The following is a 24,921-nucleotide window of genomic DNA, read 5'->3' on the forward strand; positions in this document are numbered from 1 at the left end:
AAATTGATGGATAAATATTCTTTTTTTTTAAGTTAAAGTTTTAAATTTAAAATATTTAAATTTTTCACAAAATTATCGTTTGACGCGTTTGACTTTCCATACGATTTTAACCAATTGCATTAAGCACTTCAATTGATAACTCTATTAGATTAGATGTATGGAGCCATTTAATAGGAGATTAATTTTTTCTCTACCATATCATACTACGAACAGTTTACTTAGAACATTATCTTAGTTTCTGTTTTTTAAGTTAGGGCATTGAACGTTTTAAGGTAGGGCATTGCCCCCCGGCGCTACGGCCCTGAATAGAATTCCTCACGGAATGTTTATTATTACATTATTGTGACATTGAGGTTATAGAAATGTCAATAAGGCAGTTTTAGAAGTGACGCCTGACGCTCTTTAGATCGTCTTGTTAGTGCTCTCAAGATTATCTCTTACAATTATTATAAGTGTTCTCTATTGAAATAAGATTTAGAGAAGAAAATAAGTCTACGCTAAAGAGCGAATCGGCGATACCTTCTTTTAGAAGAAAGCCTGAAATAAAGGAAGAAGAGCGCATCAGTTCATAAAACAAACCTTCGAACAAACACTTCCGGAACCGGAAGTAGACGGTATCAGCATTTTGAAGGATCGATATCTTCCCTTCATTAGGGGTAGAGTTGTCTCTTCCATCTCTGTTCACTTCGGTATCTGCCTTTAATCTCGTCAAAATGAAACAAAATCAACTCATAAAGACAATCTCTTTTATTTACACAAATTTCCATGGGTTTTCACACATTTTCGCGACATTTTCATAATTTTTCTTGGAGTTCCTCCCGCGGTTCGTTGTACAGGGATGCAGATTAAATAGATAATTGCTTAATAATCCGAGAAAGTTCAAAGGGAAATAGAGGGTAGACTTTAGATTTCACGCAACTGTTTCTTTCCTTCTTTTAGCAGAACGCTTAATTCTAGGCTTAATTTTGGGCACATCGAGGAAAAAGGGATCCAGGATGACGTCCCCCTCGCGATAGTCATCGTAGGAGGGGGGCGGTATCTTGACATTGCTCCCAATTGAATAATTGAGCTTCTTGCCACTGCCATCGCTTACGGAAGCACTGGCAGAGATCACAACTTTCGGCAGACTCGAGATGTAGCGATCCTGCGGCGTCAGCAGGACCCTGTCGTACGCTTGACTATGGGTTTTCTTTAAATTACTATTAATACTACTACTAGATGTCTCCCCACGACCCTTCGGCCGTCCAATTGGCCCCTTGGACGGCACCGTGGGCACCAGCTTGCGCTGCTTTGATGTGGAAGACGTAGTGACGGATACCGTGGCATTCTGACTGCTTCCGCCACGTGGATCCGATCGCTTTAGCTCTTTGCGTTCGGCTGGGGCTATCAGGGCATCGGCGGCATCCTCGAAGCCCAGAATCTCCTTGTGGTCTCTCCTCTGTTCAAATGGTGGTAAATGCAGAGGAATCTGCAAAAGAATTTTTTTTAGAGATTACTAAACAAATTCATTAGGACCTTCACATTCTACGCATAGCACTGTAATGGGAATTTTCGTTTAACTGTTAACCTAATCGGTCCTTTCAGCTTCTTCGTGACTTTTTAAAGCATTTTCCCACGAATAATTTCAATAACAAGGATCCGGTGAGCATCGGGAGATGGGGATGGGGTAGCTTAGAAAAAGATGATTTTTCTTAAATCAGCTCGGACTGGACTCCAAGCCTTCCTCAGTGAACAAATTTAGAATTGTCTTTGTGTTTGTAACTCAAAAAACTTTCCATCCTTGTAAGGCGAAATGTTATCAACTTCATAGTTCTACCAGGTGTTTCGTTTTTTTTTGTGTTACTGATTTAAAGTTCTTTGTTAGGAAGTAAATAAAGTAGATTAGGAATGACATTTTTGGTCATTCGAGCCGGAATTTAATAATTCATCCACAGGACTTTAACAGGATCCAAAGACAGCTGGACGGACGCTTTTGTTCCTGATCAGAAGAAATTGTTAAAAGTGACGAGATATCAGTAGATTCGGAGAGAAGGAGCTACAAACCTGGTTAGCATCAGTGAAGACTATTAACTCTTTCTGAACCACAACATATCCAGCGAACGAATTTTAGTAAAACTCACATTATTGTAACTCTTAGTGGTCAAATATGGAGATGGAGATACTTTTACAGAGAAAGAATTTTTTCCTCCTCTGGGAAATTGCAAAACTCAAGGGTACTCTCGTCCCCAAAAGAACGCAAAGGATACAAACTTCAATTTTCCCAAAGCCAATATTATCGATTTTGTAAACTATTTGTGCGTGTCAAAGGACTCCTGTACGATGTTGATAACTAAAACAAGGTGAATTATTGAGCAGTATCTTGTGGGATGTCCAGGAAGTGCTAAAAAAGACACCAAGCTCCTGCTTGTCAACAGATTCCTCATAATATTTTACACATTTCTTTCAACACGATGTTATTGTAGACACATTAAGCTTTCTCAAAAGCGTGAAAGACACTTCCTGGACAATCAGAATTCACCAAAATCAGGAAGAATAAGAAAAACTTCCTTGAAAGCAATCTCCCTCGCTGCCAAATGTCAAAATTATCGGCCATATTGGCAAAAATGTCGCTCCCGCTTGGAATTTTCTTACAAGGTTGGTGTCAAAAAGCAAATGGCGGGCATTGGCGGGATAACCTTACATTTGACCTCTAGATTCTTGCGGATGAGAGTACCCATAAAGTTTGAACAAGTTTTTTGAAAATTTAAGAAAAAATTGTTTTTCGAATTTATGTAATCTGTAATTGTTAGTTATCATACTTATTGACCCCGAGAGGTTTTTCCTTATACTGGTCTAGAAATCGTCGGTTGCCTCAGCAACTGTGCTAACTGCATTTGCTTTGTGTTAGCATTCGTTGTAAGCAACGCATCGCTGCGCGGCGTTTGCAACGAATGCAGACACAAAGCAGATGCAGTTAGCACAGTTGCTGAGGCAACCGACGAAATATCAAAAAAAGTCACAATATCTGCAAGAAAGCAGAAAATCGAAAATTCACGATTTTTGACCAAAAATATCTAAGCTCAGGAGTTAATTAGGATCCTGCAAAAAATATCCTAGATTTGGTAGTAATTATCCAAAAGAATCGGATTCTTATCGATTCTAGATAGTCTAAAAAAAAATTGTTGTTCCCATGGGTACCCAGAGTCCCAAAGGAAACGAAAGAGTTAAGAGTAAACTAATGTGTATTGCAAGAAAACGAAACCACTTCAGGAATTAACAACGAGGTCTGAGTCTAACACAAGCGATACCTATGATATTTGCACGGAAGATTTCAAACATTTTTGACAACTACTAAACCGGACAACCAAAGCTGATATTTTTTTTATGAGCTAAATTTTGAAAACAAAAAGAAGCCACAAAACGTTGAGTTGTAAAAGCTGTAGCAATAGTTGTATCAATTCGCAAATAATTTTTCATTGTACTAACCTGAGGCATGTGACGACGGTAGCCCTCGAAGGGTCTGGGCTGTGCAACCGGCGGTAATTGGAATCCCTGGGCACGTAGCCTAAATGGTGCACCCGGATGCTGCTGGTAGCCGGCATGTCCCGTGGGTGGATTGCCCTGGGAGAGCTGCGCCGTGGGCAACAGAGGTATTCTCTTTGGTAGCTGTGCCGAGGACGGAGCCGTATTCAGTCCGTACAAATTATACTGCGGCCGAGATGTCGTGATACTCGGCGGCGGTGTGTACGTTACTGCACGGTTCTTGCTGAACTGCTGCTGCGCCACGGGCTTCTTGTGCGACGGATGCTCCGGTGTGGCCGTATGTGTGGTCACTGTGATATGTGAATTGTGCACAGAACCGCCATTCTCGAATTGCTGTTGCTGAAACGAGATTGCCGGTTTCCCTTGCTGCTTAGTCTTCTCCTCGTTCTGCTGAAAGATAAAGTGCTGTGGGGAGAAAGCACTTGCCGGAGGATTCGTAGGACCAGGATCGAAGCCCGTGGGTCCACGATCTGTGACAAAATAGTCATCGTCATATTCATACTCCTCCTCAGCCTCATCGTCATCTTCCGCCTCTGCAGCAGGAAGCGTTGGTGCTGCCGTCGAAGGAACATAGTGCCCCGAACCCGGAGTTGTTGAGAATCCTGCAGGAGCAACACCTTTGGTGGCATTGAAGTGATATTGGGACTTGTAAGGAGCTTTGGAGGTACTTATGGGACGCCTAGTGGTGCTGCTGGCAGGAGCTGTTGTTGTGCTAGTACTAGTTGTCGTCACAGGAGGTGCTGATGTCGTTGTGGAAGTTGTGGTTGTGCTTGTACTTGAAGAACTCGTTGTGACCGGAGCATCGGCATTTTCTTCCGGTACCGGCACCATCGTGTTCCCGTACAGCTCCAGATTGAGGTAGTAGAAGCGTTCCGATTTGGAACAATCCACTTCGTCCACGCGTTCACATACTCGTGTCTCCTGATCAAAAACTGTACCATTGAGACAGAGAAACTTGATGTCCATCGGTTCGTCCAGTTGCCCAATTGTGCACACATGGAACATCTGACAGGAAGTCTCTAGGTCAGCGTAATATCCACCAATTACCTTTCCTGCACACGTGAAATTTGTCTCAGGAAGATTGTCAAAGTCCAGATACTGCATAGAGAAATTTGTCAGTTTTCAGAAGTTTTCCGTAAGAAAATTAAAAGAAAAATATGAAAAAGGCATGTTTTAACTATAAAATCTAAGGCCTAGCTATAACGTAGAACATTATAAATTTTGAGATTGATCCATACGATAGGGATTGAGTTATTGAGAAAACAAAATTTGAGGCTGAGATTGAGACCTTTCTAATTAAGCTCCCTCTGATCCCCCTGACTCGAGCTAGAAGGAGTCAAAAATTGTAGTGAGACACACCATAAGCATCCGGCAGAATTTCGTAGTACTAACTTTTAGTACAGTCGCTGTCAGTCGAGTTAACAATTATCGAGTCAGTCGAGAAGGAGAGAGAGAGAAGAAAGAAGCCTCGTGCCGGTCATCAACCTCAGTCTATTTTAGAAATATAGTGAATATTGAAATTTTCGTTTTGACAAATTTTGCCCCAGTCTCTCCTAAAGTTGGAATTAAAATGTGTAAAGAAAATTAAAAAATCGTCCTGTGAAATAAAGGATCGATATTAGATATCAGCCCTTTTTCGCCGGATATATATTCAATCTTTCCTATTCAGGTATCTGAATGATTTATTCTTAGAAGTTATCAGAGAAAGTTATACTTATCACAGACTAATTCTATTCAGGTAACTTTTAACCAAATTGAATTATCAAATGATCATATCTCAGGTTCTAATTGTCAGTATTTGAAAACTTATAAAGTTTTGGAAAGCTCTCGTGGAATACTGTGTGTAATTCTTTTGACATCCTTATTTTACCCGATTTAATCGAAGGTCCGATTAATCGAAAAATCGATTTTCGATTAATCGCTCTCGAATACTTCTAAAACTAGACTATGCTTTTTCTTTAAATTTTAGTATGTTGTAGCTGAGATTGAGACCTTTCCAATGGTGAGTCGCACTCCTTCCTCACTGTTCCCTGAAACGGACAAACGTCTGGAGGCACTGCGGTTGCAAAAAATGTCTAAAATGCCACAAAATATCTTCTTCTCTATTTTATGCTTCTTAGTAGGTCGTGTACCTTCTTCTGATATGTACTTTTGCATTCCTTATTAATCAAAATAATGTTGTACCAAAGGATTTTTCTCAAACCTATCCTGAATTTTGGCACAGCTCAAAAGAATATGAGTCTTCCAGCTCAAAATTTCATCCCAATGTTTTTGTTGTAATATCGACAATAATTTACAATTAACTCAAATAACTGAATTCAACTAAATTATTAAAAGCATTTTCTTGTGAAAATGACTTAACTCTAAGGAATTAAACAATTTTCACATTAAACACCTCTCATTTTCTCTAAGTGAATTTTCGCGGCATTTCGAAGAATGCCAACAGGCACCACCAAATTCTCTTCGGCTTTTCTTTTAGGTCAAGCCTGCAACATTATGTCCTCGACACACTTACGACTTAAGCCGAGAGACGGATTAGTGGAAAATGATGGAAAAGTTGTTTAACCATTATTGCAAATATAATTACGCTAAGCCGTCTCTTGGCTAATCCTCAGGTCTGTCGCGGCCCTTATGCCCTAGACACATTTACGACTAAGGTCCATAGACGAATAAACTCGTTTATAGCCAAGTCAGTTTTTGACACACTACAAACGAGGCTTAACATTCATTGCGACTCACAAAACATAACTTTTGGGGGTTTTTATGCAGATATTTCTACTTAAATGCACTAATCTCCTCTGAAAATGAAATTACTTGTAAAGTTACTTCACAATTCATGCATAACAACAAGAATTATTCACTAGAATCGTGGAAATTGGCTTAAGTCGCCAGATAGCTTTCACTTCGCAAATAATTGCAATTAACAATAATTATTGTACGTGAACTGAGATACAACTTTATAAATAGTTTCATTTTAAATAGACATGTACATTACAATAAAAATATCTGAATAAAAATCCACAAATTTTATGTTTTGTGGATATCAGTGAATGCTAAGCTTCGTTTGTAGTGTGTCAGGAACTGACTTGGCTATGAATGAGTTTAGTCGTCTCTGGACTTTAGTCGTAAGTGTGTGTAGGGCATTAGGTCTGATGCCCATATTACGGAGACCAAGGCTTATCGAGGCCAACTTCTCGGCAGCGACCCAGCTATGAATCCCTATTCGGACTATTCCGGGCCATGTTACCGACTAGCGGACAGTGTCTCCTGTCACACAGTTCCCTAAACGGTGGGCACTTTGTGGGACATTGCGTGCCCAATCAGTCTTTATGTATTCAAAATAACGCCAGGGACTTTAGCCACGGAACTGATACACGTCTTACAACTATGTGGCCATTTTGAAGTACCATTGTCGTTGTGGTAGGTTCGCCAAACCTGATGTCACTCCAGAGCTTCTTTCGTTACTCTGGTCCCTTTCGATCCCAGCGACAGCTTGTCCATTGTCTCGTGTAGGTCGCTTCTTGTGCAATGTCCCTCATTCGAGGACCTTTGTTGTTGTTTTTTTTTTTGTGAAACGGTGCAAGCCTAAGCTCACAGGACTTCTTATCTAGAAGTCACGGTTTTTACAAACTACAGCCGTTCCCTATCCGCCACCTGAGATGCACACGATGGGTACCCTAACTACCCTACTAATCACCCGGACTCTTCCCACGATTTTATCTTTAATCTATTTTCTGAATAATTTCAACTCTGACAAAAGGGTTTCTTATTTGGAATTTTGAATACTTACGCCAGGTTCTGCCAGGAAGCACGAGCAGAGATACAAGAGAATGAATACGACGATCTGACCTGAAATCCAAAAGCAACATTAGCAAGTTCCCAGGAATGTCTTTGGAAAAAAGAAATTAATTAAATAAAACTCTGTTTTTTTCAAATGATGCAAATCGGATAATTTCGAGTTTATTTTCAAATCCAAAAAGAAGAAAAATAACAGGATTGAGGATTCACTTCCTCTGTGCATAAGGTTGTCTCTCATGCCTGTAATTCTGCCCTCGTGAGTTCTGCTGATGCCTCTGTTGCTGCCTCTCAAAGTTCCTCTCGCCCTCCTCCATCTGCACCGGCAGAACATCATCCTTGAGCACTTCCTCGTAGTTCCCGTAGTCCAGGAAAGCCACAACGCAGGTTTTCTCTGTGATTGCTGTGATTTCAGCTGCGTAGTACTGGAAGAGAGAAAGGCGGAATGGGGTTTTGAGAAGGATTTTTTTTGGGTGGAAAAAGGGATTTTGAGGTTATGTCACCTTTGCATCTTCCCAATACTTTGCCAGGCATCTATCCCCAATTTTCCAGTGCCAGGATGATTGGGGCTGCGGCGGTGGCTCATTGAGTTGCTGCTTGAGGACATTCCGGGCAAATTCATTGGTTTCCTTATTCTGGAAACCCATGATTTTGTTCGGATCGAATCCATTTGGGATTTGTGGGAAGGCTTTGTTGAAATCCCTGCTGGGCCTCTCATCGATCCTCAAATTGTCCATTTGAGTGTACAGGGCATTCATCCTGGGTGGATTTCGACGTCTATCTGTTGAATTTCTCATATCCTGCTGCCTCCGGAAATCTCCGGTTGGCCTCCTGCCGCCGCGTTCGTGGGGATTGCTTCGGCGTTGGTCGGGGCGCGGAGGCTCCGGACGATGCTCAACGCGAGCTTCTTGTGCCTCTGCCGGGAGTTTCGTCTCCAGGAAGTCAAAGAGCGAAATCTTCCCGGAAGGCCTCGCTGATGCCTCTTCCCCCCCATCCTGGCCAGATCTCCCAAATCCACCACGTCCTCCTCTTCTTGGTCGTTCTCCCCTCTCCTCACGCTTCTCCTCACCACTCCCCGCCTGCCTCTTCAGCTGCCTCATGGCCCTTCCCAAATCATTCCTGGTCATCTTCAGGGCATAGTGCGCTTCCTCTTCACTGTACCCTTTATCCACAATCTTCTGCACATTGTGATCCATCATCTTCTGCCCACCCCCAAACACCTTCTTGGCCGCCTTACTAGCCTCCGCAATAGCCTCACTCCTCTGAGCATTGAACTCTACATTTTCCTTCGCCGTGTCCTTCTCCACATCTCCCGCAAGGGATTTTATATTGACATCCAGTGATTTTGTATCTATCTTCTGCCCAAAGGGAATCCACGGAGGAGCCGCAGAATTCCCCCGTGCCCCACCCTTGGCAAATTTTGCCATCGTCCTCGAGATTTCCCATTTTTCCGCAAGTGCCTCCACAAATCCCCCCAGAATCTCAATATTCTTCGCTTTTAGCAATAAATTCCCCATTCCCACCCCAATTGGCCCATTCTTCAGCAACACCTTCGTCCCCGGCACCGTATTCAGTCCCAATTGGGGCACTGATTCATACTCAATTCCCGGAATAATTCCCTGACCATCCGTGAAATGCACCCTGAGCAATCTCGGTGCCACTTTTGACTCCTCATTTGCCCTTGGAGCCGCCACATTTCTCACTTTAACCACCTGCACAACTACCCCAGTCCCCGGAACATCATACCTACTCCCCTTCAACTCCCCCGGCAACACATTGTGCCCAATATCCCGAAGATCCGTCTGCAAAAACCACAAATTTGAGGTTAAACATACACGCCTCCAAAACTCACTCCCACGCTTCCCAGCGACGTGGCATCTGCCCAGACACCCACTCAATCCCCTCCAGATGCCTCCTAGCCCCAAAAAACCCACAGTTTACTTACATTTAGTGCTTGTTTGATCAGGGAATTCGTGTCACTAATCTTCCCATTGTCCGTCAATTTGTTCACACCAACTTCCGTGAGATTCCTACAAGAAAAATCCCCACAAATTATCAGAAATTCTCAATGGTAACACCTTTCAAATACACTTTAGGTACTCACCATCCTTTTTCCTTCAGTTTTTCCAGCATTTTTGGGGTGAAAATAGGGCAAAAAGCACGCAATCAAAACAAAACACGCTACACGGAAAAAAGCCTATTGGCCGACTGACATTGACATAAGACCTCTCGTGGTGGACTCACAAATTAAACGAGCTCTCTTTTTTAAATAATAACGGACTGGAATTTGAAAATATGATCTGAACTGAATCATCCCAAGTAGCATAATGTGATTTTTAAATATACATAATTTATAGAGAAAAAAAAATAGTGCACCACAGATAAATTTTTGTATTTTCCTTTTCTATAAATAAGTGATTTTTGTAATCCTTGGATTTTTTCAAAGTGCTCCGATCGAGCTGAAATTCACAGGGTATATCGTCAGTTAAATCAGCATTTATCGTAATTTCATTTTTGCGATTTTGAGATATATTTGGAATCAGCGTAATTTTGTTTATTAAATGCACTTGTGAAAAAGAAACTTTTATAAGCCCAATAAAAATTATTTTAAACAAAAATTATCGTAAGTGCCCTTAATTAAGAAAAAAATATCAGAATTTGTCGTAACTTCCATTTTTGGGAAAGTTACGACAAATTTCCATACAAAATGTTCAATAATCAGCATTTGCCGTAACTTATTTTGCTCACTTGCGTGGCTTGTAATAGCAAAATTGCAATATTTCTCAATAAAACGTTTATAAACTCTTCCAAATATCGAAAGACAGTGCGAATAGTGTAACATGAAATCATTTTAATTCTATATTTGCGAGAAAAAAAAGTGAGAAAAAATCTCTACCCATCTGTCATTAATTCAAAACAAAACAAGCGCGACGTGGCGCACAAAATTTATTACAATTTATTTAATAAAACTTATGAAATAAAAACTTTTAGGGACAGGGATAACAGTATTATTGACTAATTTAGTCAAATAAAGGCGCTTATTATCACTAGAATAATTCAAATTGATATAATGCATTTTAGAAAATTGTCGTAACTTCCAGAATCTCCATACATTGGAAGTTACGACTTTATAAACGATGGAAGTTATGATAAAATATTATTGTGTTTCTTCTAAGATATTTCTGAATATTGCAGCTTTTAAATAATTTTATAAAGATTTTCTCGAGTTAACTTACAGTTTATTAGTGCCACTTTTATAATTTGGACTCAAAAGTATCGCATTCGGGGATCATTTTTAAGAAAAATAATATTGAACTGAAAATTTCCTCTCCTGAAAAGATGTCAAAAGGAAGTTACGACAAATTCTGATTTAACTGACGATATGTTTTGAACATTCCTGATGCCGAAAATCATAAGCCGGCAATTTCGGGTCCGGCTGCCGTCCGGCCGGCCGTCCGTAGTATGCAATATCTCTGGTTTGGATAGAGATATCTTCATAATTTTTTTAAATACATCTACGCGCGCGTACGATTTCTGTGCTATTAGTTTTTTTTTTTTTTGAAAAACCGGTTCTAAATCGGTTAAAAATCACGTTTTGTAGTTTATCTCGAAATCTAAGCATGCTATTTTGAATTTTTTATGTTTATCTTGTAGCCCAGAAAATTTAGACCAATTTAAAAAAAAAACTAAGACATTATTCGAACGGTTCTCGAGATATTTCACTTTAAAAATTTTAATTTTAAGAAAATTTGCTATTAGCGTCAGGCGGGAAAAAAAACGGGAGAAGCGGCGTCGGACAAACTTTCCCCATATATATAGCACTCACTCACTCTCCCTTTCTCTCTCTCTCTCCCTCTCTACATGGTGAGTCTATATCCGAAGATTTGAAAGGTGGCATATACAATTCACGATTCGCGATGTCTTTCGCGGATCTTCGCGAGGCGCGGATTTTCGCGCGGCGTGAAATTTTTCGAGGATTTTCGCGGGGCGCGAATTTTTTCGCGGATTTTCACGGGGCGCGTAATTTTTCGCGGGTCGTGTATTTTTTCGCGAATTTTTGCGGGGCGCGATTTTTTTCGCGGAGTTTCGCGGGTCGCGTATGTTCATGCGAATTTTCGCGAGGCACGAATATTTTCGCTGATTTTCGCGGGACGCGAATTTTTCCCTGATTTTTGCGGGGCGCAAATTTTTCGAGAATTTTCGCGGGGCGCGAATTGTTTGGCTGATTTTGACGGGGCGCGAATTTTTCTGCGGATTTTCATAGGGCACGATTTTCTCGGGTCGCTGACAGAGGTTCTCAATGAATGTAAAGTTGAGGCCTCTATCTCTCTTCCGAGATACTCGACTTTAAAGATTTTCAGACACTTTTATGCATTTCTCGTCCAATTTTCTTAATTTTCCAGTGAAATTTTGCACATATCAAGCCTGAAAGAGGCCCTAAATGGATGCAAAGTTTGAGAGCCTCTATCTCTTATAGTTTCTGAGATAATCAACTTTAAAGATTTTCAGACACTTTTATGGATTTCTCATCAAATTTTCCTTATTAATAACAATAATATGTTACATACGGTTTAAACGAAATTTGCATTTTCCACAATCCAAATTTGCAATGAAGGAATCGCACCTGTATAAGCTGATCTAGGCTTATCCACTGGCTTTTAACCGTAATAAATTTATTTAAAATTAACAGAGCGATGCAACTTAATTTACGTATCTTATAAGATAAGATGTTAAATTTTGAATTAAGAATTTGTGGTATGCAAGATTGAGTTCTATATGGTGAGTTTATTTGAACGAGACTGCCATGCAAGCTAAGAGTGTCATTTAATTCCCGCGTTAATTTTGTTCATTGGAAAATAGACGGCGGGAAGAAACCAGTGATAAGCCCAGATAAGCTTATGGTAGCTGAGATTCTTTACAACTGACCTCGAAATGCGTGCAACTCGGGGTGCTTGCAACTCTGAATGCGTGAAAATTCGATTGTGAGTTGAATTTTCGGTGTAATTTTCGATTGATCAGAAACAAAAAATAAATAAATAAACAGTGATATTATCGTCCAGCATTGACTACGAGACCAAGAGGTAGACCACCGAAAAGGTGGGTCCAAATTGTGGCAAAGGAAAATAAAGGGTTTTTCATTCTATCCGCAACAATTTTAAATGTTAAATATATAAATTCGACCCATTTTTGTAAAGATTTAAGATTTTTTCCTGATCATAATTAGATATTTTACTGCTCATTTGCTTTTTTGCCAAATTAAATTAAATGAATTAAGGAAGTATGGGAATATTAAAGACATTTTTAACTAGAAAAAAAAAACTGACAATAATTTGTGTTATTCTAGCGTTTGGACGTGAAATAAGAGAAGTAGGGGAATGAAGGTATGGTTCGCACACAGTGAACCTTCGAACGATACGAATTAGAGGAGATTAAAACTTAAAACACTTCCTCTAAAAACTTAGGTTAGATTCCTTAAAGGAACAAGTTTGAAACAAGACTGTGTGCGAAGACTGAAAGCCTTCCCCCTACATATGCGGCTTTATAAAAATAATCATGGTTAATAAACGATTAATTAGTCTTCAAGAAAATTTAGTTTTCTTGACAGTACCTCACAATTCCTTATAGGTTAGATGATTTTGAGGTTATCTCCTTTTGATCCTTTTGCAATAAGCTTTCACTTTTTTAAGCAACATTCTGTACTGCTAAGAAATGTAGTTTAACTCTTAATAACTTAATTTAATATTCTAATTTTGAAGAGAAACGCGAGACTGACCCTGCTGTAATTAAACAAGCACTTAATGATAAAATTTGATGAGTTTTTGCAATAGTAGAATCCAAAGGAATTTTGCCTAAACGACTACAAACTATTGCAAGATTTCGATATTTGAAAAGATCAAACTTGGATGTGCAAATAAGTGCATTTGTAAATTTAACACGCTAAATTAGAATCTCCCAGCAACATTGAGGAACTATGTGATTCTGCCCGGAGATTCCATCATTGGAAAATGTCAAGGTCCGATTGTGCTCTTTTTCACTCACAGACACTCTCTGTGAGATTTTCCAGTCAACTCTATAAATTACCCGTCCTCAATCGCCAACCGGTCAATTTTTTCCACTAAACTGACCATCTCTCGCCATTTTCCATCTCACACGATCTTACATAAAAGCACCATCAAAATATCTCGTGGGATTTCTTTGATCGTCAAGAGAGCAAAATTTTTGTCATAAGACTTGATCTCGCGACACGCGTAAGTCCACAGAAAAAAAAAGAAAGAAACCCCATTTAGAAAAAAAATGGACATTTACCTTGAGCAATTGGATGGAGAATCTTCAAAGTCTTCATTCTAGACCGTCGTCGCATCTGCAAGAGAAAGAGAAAATACTTCATCAGCAAAAAACACGCATAACACGCACTTCTTGTAAGACAAAAAAAATGGATGAGAAAATGATTAATCGATGTTATTCAATTGCCCATCGTTCGCGAGACGCTCAAATTATTCACAAGAAAATATATTTAGCAATACAATTGCACTGCCACATTTGCCAGAGTCTTCTCGGTATCTTCTTCAAAATGAACCCAACAGAAGATGATGATGCTTAATGACTGGAGGAGATGGTGTATTATTTGTAATTATTAGTTGTTTATATCGCTCTACAGTTCCACTAGAAAATATTTGCAGTTGAACTCGAAATTCACAATAATCTCACGGATTTACTGAAATATCCGAAAATTTCATGAAACTTTGAAAAGTTTCGAAAGAAAAACAACATGCGTCCTTTTACAAATTGAGATCGATAAAAGGAATAAAAAATGATATCGATTTTGAATGAATGCTAAGACGGCGGTGGACGCTAACCCTATCTTAAACAACTTATAACTCTTTGTGCTTTCAAGAGAATTCTTCTCAATAGCACTCATTTTATTAATAATAAAGATAATAATAATAAACATTTTTTTTTAAATTTTAGTCTTAAAAGAATAAAATTGGGGAAGCCTGATTTAATGGAGAACAAAATCTACTTAATTTTTTTGAGTAGAATTTTTTTCATTTTATTAAAAAATAGTTTGTTGATACTTTTCACGTCTGATTATGATTGTCGATTTAAGCAAATCAGTTATAATTTACTGTGGTTTTTCTTATTTTAATTGTAAAATCGGTAAATTTCAAAGTCTGATGTCAGAATTTCTCCGTAAATATGTTCAAATTTGCCATGGTTTGTCTTAGTTCTTATGTGTTTTTGCATTATTAAGGGATTTTTCATGAAATTTACCATAAATATGGGTATGTAAACTCAATACGTGTAGGCAGATGAAGAAAAAAAAACGTTGCATTTAAAAAAAAATTGTTGCCCGAATTTCTTTCTAATTCGGGTGACATTTTGGTCCCACCCAAATGCCAGAATTTGAGAGAGTCTACTGTATAATTCTTCTAGTATTTGAATTCCGTAACCCGAATAAGCAATGACAATTTTGTTCGAATTTCAGAAAAAAACTTCTTCGAAAATATGATTCCTATTGCGCTTATGAGACAAATTAGAAGTTACATATTCTTATCATCTAAATTCGAAGATCTATTTGAATAGCCAAAAAAGAGACATCTTACTTCTTGGTGATTCCGCTAGGTAGCTGAAGTACATTCTGTTCGAATTTCGAAGTGCAGAAGTGTCAAAATGTGTTGGTCTTCACTTTGTTGTGAGGAAAAACACAAAGCAACGACGTTTCTTCTTTCTGTCCCATTATTTAATCACTCCATAATCATTGAGTAACTCTTTTGCGAGCTTTTTAGTCCAATATTTCAAAAAAATTTCCCCACCTTATTCGAAAATTTAATATGAAAATTCAAAATTGAATTTGAATTCTTCGAACATCAACGACTTTTTGTGCCAATAGAGTTCCATTTAATTTTTACCCAGGACACTATTGGAGAATCAAAATCTACTTGTGTTTGCACCCGTTCACTGTGGTCAGTAATAACCCCTCGAAGACATCAATCCACTCCAAAGCCAAGCTGATTAGCTTGGCTTTGGTTCCGAAAATCGACCGGTAGTCTAAAGTGTAAGTTCACATATTCGCTGCTTTAGCGCTGGCTGTTCTTCCATTTCGAATTTTCGGTATTCTTGATAATCGTTAACAACGTCAAATACATAAACGTTTACTACAAAAAGTCAATTTTGTGTAGTTTTGTGAACGGATTTTCGAACTTCCAACGGGGTTTTAGGCAAGTAAGTGATATACCTTCAAATCGGCACAGAAAGCATCTCATCCGGAGACTTTTCAAATCGAAAACCGACCACTTTTTGACCAAGACTGTATTTGCAAAATTTCACTAAGACACTTTAGCAGAAAATGGACGCAAACATTAGACCTACAGTTTCTTGAGTTTCGCAATTTCATTCTCTACGATATTTCGAGAATGAATATCCTGTTCATCAGGTATCTAATGTTGTTAGGAAAAACCACGTAGAGGCGGAAAATGTAGACAGTGCACTTGGAATTATTTCAACGAAATTCTCAATGGGTACATGCATACGCGAGTGAAATCTGATTATCTGACTAAAATGTATACTGGGACCTTTATTTGCACAAAATGTCTTTGATATCTGAAAATTTAAATGTAACTTCGAATTTATAAAATATCACATTAAGAATCTGGCAAACATTGTTGCACTGTTCTTTTTCTCACAACAAAGTGAAAATTGACACGTATTGACACTTGTGAATTTTGAATTTCGAGAAGGAAGTTCTTCAGGCACCTTGCGTAATTATTGAGAAGAAAGATTCCTCTCGTTCAGTAATAATCCTCCCGAGTTGAGATCTCTCTCCGGTTGAGTTCTATTCTGTACCGATGCGAAGGTATATCACAAAGAGCTTACCTAAAATCCCGTTGGAAGTTCGAAAGTTTAAACTGACGAGTTACACAAAAGTGAGCAAATTCATCAAAAGGGCATTTATTTTAATGAAATTGCAATTCATACGTTCTCCCATCCTGAAATTCCACAAAATTGCACAAAAATTTACTTTTTGCAGCTAAAGCTTACGCAGTTTCGTTGGTATTGTTGACGATTGAATTAACAAGAATACCGAAATTCGAAATGGCAGAACAATCAGCGCTAAAGTGGCGAGTACGTAAACTTGCACTTTAGGCTTCAGGTTGATTTTCGAATAGGGTTAGCTTGGCTTTGGAGTGGCTTTGTCTCATCGAAAGGTTATTACTGAACAGAACCATTGTTGCTCTGTTCTTTTTCTGTTCGAACAGGTAGTTTTTCAGCCACTTTGTGGAATTATCATGAAGTGAGATTGTATCTTTTGGTTTTTCAAATAGGTCTTCGAATGTTCGAGCAAATTTTTTAACGATTTATTTATTGTAGTTATTTATTCTTTTCGTACAGAAGTAGATCTTGAAAAATTCGAAAATCTATTTGAAAATCCAAAAAGACTTTCTTACAACTTAATACTTTCTCAAGGTGGCGGTAGTTACATTCTGTTCGAATTTCAAAGTGCTCAAGTATCAAAATGTGACGGTCTTCACATTGTTGTGAGGAAGAAAACAGAACAACCACGTTTATTGTTCTTGCCCCAGTATTTAATCACTCCATAATCACTGAGTAACTCTTTTGCCATCATGTTCGAAAATTTAGTATGAAACTTCGAAATTGAATTTGAATTCTTCGAACTTCAACGACTTTTTGTGCAAATAGAGTTCCATTTATCTTTTATCCAAGACACTATTGGAGAATCAAAATCTACTTTTGTTTGGGCTCATTTTGGATATTCGAAATTCAGTTTCAAAATTTCGAATATCAACGACATTTTTTGTATGACAAAATGTACAATAAAGAAAATATTCGCACATTTCTGAAACTTTGGAAAACTTGAAACCATGGCATCATCAATTTGTTGTAATATCTCATAGACAGAAAATCACACTCCTTCGCACAGAAGACGGCGAGAAAAGTGAAAGGGCATCCAGATAGAGTCCACAGCAGACTATCCACTGAGAGATTTACACACGTAATCATCGAAATAAATTGTGTATTAAATGTACCTCCTACTGCTGCTTGGAAAACTTTATACCAAGCAACCAAGAAGCTCCAAAATTCCATCACTTAACAGTAAATTTTACTTTCTTGTCCATAAGGCACGCAAAAGTGAATCAAAAAATTGGAAGTTGTATACACTACTAAAATACAAAACCCGCGATATTTCAATGGGGAAGCAATTAAAATTGAGACTCATCTGAGATCCATGATGGATAAAGCAAAGAAAAAAAAAAAATTAAAGCCGTGAATGATGAATGTCGCGCTTGGGCTTTTTATTTGGAGGGCGGACACAATCTTTTATTGCATCTTTCACTCTCTTTCGAAATTGAGCCGTTTCGACCGTTTTTACTTCCTTATTTGATCATTTAACTCTGCAATTGTCTTGAGAAAAGAGTTCAAGATAAATTATGAACGGTGGAAACGCCTGGTGGTACCAGGCATCTCCACTTACGAGGTCTTTGACTTTGATTTTTCTTTCCTTCGACGAGTATCTCCAATTTTCCAGCATTCCCCCAGGGACAGGGCCAACCGAAATGAAGTTCGCAAATTGATTTTTAAATTTTCTGCTTTAAAATCCCAAAGAGATATGCAAATTCTGAGATTTGTTGCGGCTTTAGGAAGATGGAATTCTTCATGAAATAAACATTCCGTTCTATTTCCAGTTGATTTTCAGGGAATAACTCAATAACTTTAGGGGTTATCTGAAGGATTTTGCCCAATTCCTTGAGATAGTACATTAATTAATTCACAGAAACTTTTCCAGCAAACTTTCATTAACCCCAAAAGAAATTGCCAGAGTAACATTTCCGAACCTAATTCAACAACCATGGAAAATCCAATAAAAGTCAAAGAGCTTCTGGAATCACGTGATTGCTCGATCAAATTGATTTCGATCAGGGCAAAACAAGACCCATATTTCTGCAGAGAAAATTTTGAAAAAAAATCTCTTCGCTCCAATAAATCGAAAGACCATTCGACATCCACTTCTTTTCGCTTAAGCACATAAAATACACATTGTTTGTTAAACTTTAACCAGCATATGGAAATCAATATTAACTTTCCATTACATTTAATACAGTCAATTGGAAAATGTATAAATGAAATAGATTTCAAGCAAAATTATGTTCATTCATTTGCATTTTCAAACTTATGCTTGGTATTTCTTTTGCATTTCATTTGATTTTTTCTCTCTTTCAAAAAGAAAATTGAAATGTGTTGGCTCATGTCAAAGAGGTACCCTTCTTTTTGCTTAAATTAACCAAATCAAAGCCCAAAAATGTACAGAAGCCATTTGAGGGCAATAAAGAAATTTATTTATAATAAAAACACACCAAACTAGGTTGAAAAAAAAGCACCCATTAAAGTGAGTGCAAATGAACCAAGAGAAGAATATAAAATGTTTCAATGTGATTATGGAAGAGATTATGTCATTCTGACATTCTGTCTTACATAAAAAAAAGAGCCAACACTTTTTATCAAATAAAAGATGAGAAAACAAACGCGACAAAACAAGCTGAAAATGATAAAGTGAATAAGCATTTGAAAAATTAATTCCTCTATTTAAAAAACAACAAAAAGAAAAAAAATTCAATCTCCATTTTGCCATTCAAACTCTCAAAGCAATTGGTACCGAGAACGCCACAACAAAAGATTTGCGACAACTTCTCCCTTTGCTAAATTTATGAATGACTTTTCATGAGTTCAAACTCGAGGAAGATGCATATCGTGAAAAGTACCAAGAGAGTTTTAAAGCGGAAAGAAGAAGGAGCTATCATGGATATTTCATCAAAATTGAATTTGCATTTAAAAGAGCAAATGCACTTGAGTCTTTTCAACCTCTTTCCTTCGTCCACTGTGGTACTGTTCTTGCTCCTACTCTTACGAGGTAGCACTATGTAACCGAGGAAAACTAATTACGGCAATCCTTATAATTTCGTTGATGTCGTAATTATATTTTGGGCAAAGAAAAGTTAAGTGGTAGAGCCTTCGTTCTAAGATGTAAAGTGTTCTGGGGTTCAGATTTCCAATTTTATTAGCAAAAAATTAAAAATAAGCAGCTGAATTAAGCTTCAAGCAGAATTAATTATACTATTCGGTCAAAAAAAACTGTTTCTTACTAGACAGAAAATAAACGGAGGCATCGAATATAACACTGCTCTTGGACTTGGATCACAACTTTTTCCGTAATGTTCACTATTCGACTAGCTGGCAGAATTCCGTATCAGTCATGATTTTCTCTGCCATATTCGATACCTGATGAAGAGGACATCCATCCTCCACTAAGAAAAAACCTAAAAAATCAAAACAACTCTATGGCAGGGTTGAATTAACTCTACGAATATCGATGTAATTGTTACTCTTCTTCGTTGTAAATTTAGGTAAATAGAGTTGAAACAACTCTTCGTGCGAGTTGAATTAATTCGTCGGATATCGATGTAACGGTGGCAGCCAAAATCCCGAAAGCCAAAATCCCGAAAGTCAAAATCCCAAAAAGACCAAAATCCAAAAAGCCAAAATCCCGAATGTTCAAAATTCTGATAGGGATGAAATTATATGGAGGAAAATGTTTAGAATAATTTTCCAAGACACAGAACATTTCCCTTTGCCTTCAGCAAACGCGGGTACAATCGTGGGAGTAGCTATGACACTTCTAAGAATTCGAGATTTTGGCCCTTTCGGGATTTTGGCGTTCGGGATTTTGGCTTTCGGGATTTTGGCCCTTTCGGAATTTTGGCTTTCGGGATTTTGACCGGAACCCCGATGTAATTATTACTCTTTTTCGATGTCTCTCTGCCCCTACAAGCTGTTGACCAGCGTGCATTACACTCAGTCCCGGCATTAAGTCCTTCGGGATTATGCACCTGACGGAATTATGCACACACAATTATGCAAATTTGCCTACCATCGGGGGTCAATTTATGAAATCATTTTTGAAATACGCCTGAATGCATACTATGGTGCGACGCGGGAAATTTGAAAACATTTTGCTACTTTTTCAGACAAAATTTTAATTTCTTTTTTTTAAGGTATTTTTTTTATTATTCTAACCATTTATTGAAGAACTCTGGCCATGTACTGTTTGCTAATGCATTTATATTGTTGAATTAGTTGAAACATTTGAATCTTTTTGTTTGAACTACTTTTACCGACTTTTACTCTGCGCGAAATTCGTTCAACGGTCAATTTATTCAAAAGAAAGCCCCTGTAGGTATGCAAATTTTCTCGATGCATAATGCCATTTCGCGCGTTTTTTTCGGTCCCGAAAATGTGCATAATGCCGGGATCTAGTGTACTCAGCAAATAATTCAAATTTGTAAAAATCTCTAACCGTTGCAAAAATAACATTCTACCTTGCCTGTATAGAGAGGCTCTTTAATTTACAAATAAAAGGCCTACAAATTATTATTATTATTATTATTATTAAAATTTCATCTCGACTGAAGTATATGCTTAAGTGTTTTCGTTTTAAGAATATACTTCAGTCAAGAAGATTTTCCTGAGACAAAGTTCATATGGAATATTAACTAGAAATGCCTAACAGTGTTTCATAAATATATATTATGCGTTCACCATACGTGATATTTCGTTCGGAACATAGGGAACTTAACGTCAAGAAAGTATTAATAAAGAAAATGATAAATTAAAAAAAAAAAACGAAAAATTGCAAAAACTATTCATTTTGGGATTTGAAAGAGTTATTTTAACTCTAAAAAAGAATTTTTTAACTCTTGAAACGAGTTATTTTAACTCTTAAAACGAGTTATATTTACACTCTTTTGAAATGTAAATTTTAGGAAAAAAAGTTAAAATAACTCTTCCGAATTTTACACCTAAATAGAAAATAAAATCAACTCTAAAATATAGTTAATCAAAAATCACAACGAAAAAGAGTTAATTCAACATCGATTCGAGTAAGTTTTACTCGATTATTTTTCTGAGAGTGTCGAAACGTCGTAGAGAGTCAAGATAGGTTCAGTGTCTCCGTTTATTTCCTGTTACATTCCATCGGATTGAAAGTCTTCTGAAAGGGATCTCTTGATTGGTTCATAAGTCCAACTTATAAAATCCCTCGAAATCTTTAGATTCTCTCTTTAAAGGAAAATTAAAATTTACTGGAGATTTTTACGAAGCTGCTCCGGTTTGTTCAGCTTCGTACAAAATTTGTTCACCTAATGTATGCCTCATTTTTTCCCTGGAATCATTACACCACCGGACACAAAAATTCGCACATTAGTTTTTAAATAGAACTTTCATCTACTTGCTCTAACCGTTTGTAGGTGATGTCATACGTTAAAAAATCTATTTTATGCTATTTTAGATGAGATACTTTATAATCTCAGCTTCTGTGGTCCAAAGTAAAATACAATCTCGTCAGATCGGGTTCAAAATTTGCATGCACACTTTTTTTCACTAATAAGGAGAAGGAGAGGGATCTACACGATCTACAAGATTATCTATTGCTGAAAAATTATTTCTGGAGGAAGATTTTAGAGGAGAAGGAAATTCGGGAGGAAAATAAAATGTTATCATAACATACTCAGCCCCTATGGCACGGATCGATCTCAAATTTTAGTATATTATAGCTGGGTCTAAGAGGTTTCGATTAAAAAATACTTAAGCCCCCCTCACCCTCCTGACCCGAGCTATAAGAGGTCCAAATTTGAATTTTAAATGGTATTAATTGTTTTTTTGGTTCTATATAAATGTATTAAAGTGAATAATAAACCCGTTCCGTATGACGTTTTGGAGTTTTCTGTTTATGGTTTCATACAAGGTGGTGACAAACAAGGCGGCCGGTATTCTATTCAAAGTGGCCGGAATATCACGCAAAGCAATGTCAATATTATTATTGATTTTTCAATATTTTATGAATTTATTGAAAGGAAACAGAGATGATAAACCCTTTTAAAGGTTCCAAATAGCCTTCCTTCCTACGACAACTTCCTTCAAAACAGCAATTTTTGACGAAAATGTGCAGAGGCCTCAAAGGTAAACAGCACTTCCTTGGAATAAAACGTTTGATGTTCGAAGATTAAAAAGTGAATACCGAATAATAAAATAAAATTCTCGTATAAAGTACAGAGAATTTATGACATATCCACACTAAAAAGTTGTTAAGAACTCGTTTAAGAATAATAATTATGAACTTTATTGCTTTGATTTTCTTGGCAGGAAAGGTTAAGCTGTCAGTATTTTTAGTTGAGATCATTCGAAATTCGAACAAGAAATAATATAACCTTCAAATCCAGTTGAAATATTTTATCTAGGGAATTCGGGATCGATCTTCGAATACTTTTGTCTCGACAGAACTACTGCAATATTCAAACAGAATTTAACCATTTTCGGAAATAAATATCGTAGAGTACCATACATGCTTTTCTTAAGTTTTTCTTTAATTTTAGCACTTAAGGATTGTCTTCGTCGATTCGATTTATTATGTCAGATCAGTAAAGGCCATTTTTAAGTGCTGGAATTAAAGAAAAGCTTACGACAACCAGGGATTTTCGTAAGTTCGAAATTTCGAAAATAATTTAAAACGTCTCTCAGTGAAATAAAAATAGGAGAAATTTTGTAGAGTGGTTAAACTGTCGTGAATTCGAGCATCCCGCGAATATGCTTTAATCTTTATTTATCTTTCTTAAAAAAAGCAAATTGCCGGGTGCAAGAAAAGTATCATGTTTTTGTGATTCGCATTAAATCATTTGACGCACCTCCAGTGGAATGCCATAAATCTCTACAGGACAGACACCTCTCTCAGAGTCATTTCCGCAAAAATTAACCCACCCACAATGTGATTGAAAAATACCTCCTTCAGTGTGCCTCATTTTTATCCGCAAAACCCATCGAATTTTGGTGTAAACAAACAAAAGTCAGAAGAAAAGGTAAGAACAAAAACAAAAAAAGAAACCTTGGTATGAGAATCTCCTTTGCGAGATTGGAAGATTCTCGCAGCAGAACAACTGGCGTCAGATGGAATGAAAAAAAAATTCTTCATTGTATGCTAAAATAAATCTCAAGTCAACCCAGGGAGATACAAATGAGGGACATACACCATCTGCATTGCGAGAAATGCAAAAGAAGTGCACATTTTCTTGCTCAAGATTTATTCACATTTAATCATCTAAATGCGACCTTCGGCTATGCTGTGAGCCTCTCTTGTAGCTAAAATCATCAATTGACATACATCACAAGATGTGAGGCTGAAGCCTGAGAAAAAAAACTCTCTTCGGGAATTTATCAATTGGCCAATATGTTGTGCATCGTGATGGTAAAATCCTCACCGAATTACATGAATAATATTCCATCAATTACCGTAATTGCTGAACTCTTTCAATCACTGAAATTATCTCTAACTATATGCCCCCTTTTGAATCAATCAAGAGAATTCCATTGAGGAATTCTTCAATCGTGTAAAATTGCATTCAAATGGACATTAATAAAATGCAGAGATGAGTGTCTATGAGATAATAATTCAACAAGTTCGATAAAACATTTATTTGTTTTCAAAAGATTTTTAACTTTTTGTTGTATTACTGAAATATTCTTTAAGTGGAAAACATTATAAAATACAAATAGATGAATTTGTATTAAAATCACGATCTTTTGTTTACAGTAGAATAACCGAATTCAGAAACCGCTCCAAATGAGAATTCTTCAAAACTAAAAATAAGAATATTGAATTTTCCCACAATTCTATTATTTGATAAGATTATTCCCATTGGATGCGGACTTTGAATTAGACTATTTAATTATACTCGAAAACTTTCCAAACTTATAAAGCATTTCCGTAAATTAATGCACAAAGTTCAAAACATCTCATTAACTCTAAAATTATGTTAAAAATGCGCTAAAACAGCGAAAAGGTTGAGGAAATAGAATTTATTAAACATATTCTAAATCCAAAAGTTAAATGCATGTTAAAGCCCTTTAATAAAGGTGTTTTCAAATTTATTTCACACCAATTTTACTTCAAAGACAAAGTGTTTAAACTTACAAGATTGCTAGAACTTGTAATTCTGTTCCTGAAACTGATTCCGAATTGTTTATTTAGATATTTTTGCTTAGAGAATAGACTGTTTTTCAATTTGGCCGAATCTAATAATAAATTCACAAAATTGTTTATTTTTTCTACAAATTTGCTTATTCGCCCTGTTTTAGGCAAAACGTTTGTCACTAAGTTTTGATAATAAAATGATTGTAACATTGTAAGTCAAATTCTACCGAACCGAATGAAATCTTTCTAAGACAAAACGAAAGGTTTCTAAATGGCCTACAAAGCTTACAAATGACTAAAACAAATACAAAAGCTATAATTGAAAATATCGTAGATATGGGTTTGCCCTCTGGGGTGATTTTCCCCCTAGGCTTTTCTTTAATAGCATTACAGTATTATATACTCTGACCCTATCCATGTTCGATCGGTGAAGACTATTCTTAAGTGCTAGAATTAAAGGAAAATGAATTAAGGAAAAGCAGGGTGAAAAGTCACTCGAATCTGAGATGTGTAAAAAATATGGAAATTGCACTTCTTTATTTTGTTATATTTAGAATGTCTTGTTTACT

At 37.0% G+C, this 24,921-nt stretch overlaps 2 protein-coding genes across 2 annotated transcripts in view; both read right to left on the reverse strand.

Moving 5' to 3' along the window:
* Positions 1 to 729: 729 nt before the first annotated feature.
* The window catches only part of LOC129802148 (uncharacterized), a 66,497-nt gene continuing 42,305 nt past the window's right edge, over positions 730 to 24,921 (reverse strand). The window contains exons 2-5 of the mRNA XM_055847745.1: positions 13,624 to 13,678; positions 7,313 to 7,371; positions 3,466 to 4,620; positions 730 to 1,468 (exon numbers count right to left, since the gene is read on the reverse strand). Of these exons, the coding sequence (XP_055703720.1) occupies positions 911 to 1,468; positions 3,466 to 4,620; positions 7,313 to 7,371; positions 13,624 to 13,678 (1,827 nt within the window). The 3' untranslated portion in view covers positions 730 to 910. The remainder of the gene's footprint in view (positions 1,469 to 3,465; positions 4,621 to 7,312; positions 7,372 to 13,623; positions 13,679 to 24,921) is intronic.
* LOC129802149 (tudor domain-containing protein 3) lies at positions 7,467 to 9,525 on the reverse strand. Its single transcript, XM_055847746.1, has 4 exons — positions 9,422 to 9,525; positions 9,263 to 9,347; positions 7,821 to 9,119; positions 7,467 to 7,742 (listed from the first exon to the last, which is right to left on the reverse strand). The coding sequence occupies exons 1-4, from the start codon at positions 9,448 to 9,450 to the stop codon at positions 7,527 to 7,529; spliced, it is 1,629 nt and encodes a 542-aa protein (XP_055703721.1). The 5' UTR covers positions 9,451 to 9,525; the 3' UTR covers positions 7,467 to 7,526.

The sequence above is a fragment of the Phlebotomus papatasi genome, chromosome 2 (assembly GCF_024763615.1).
Source record: "Phlebotomus papatasi isolate M1 chromosome 2, Ppap_2.1, whole genome shotgun sequence".
Lineage (NCBI taxonomy): Eukaryota > Metazoa > Arthropoda > Insecta > Diptera > Psychodidae > Phlebotomus > Phlebotomus papatasi.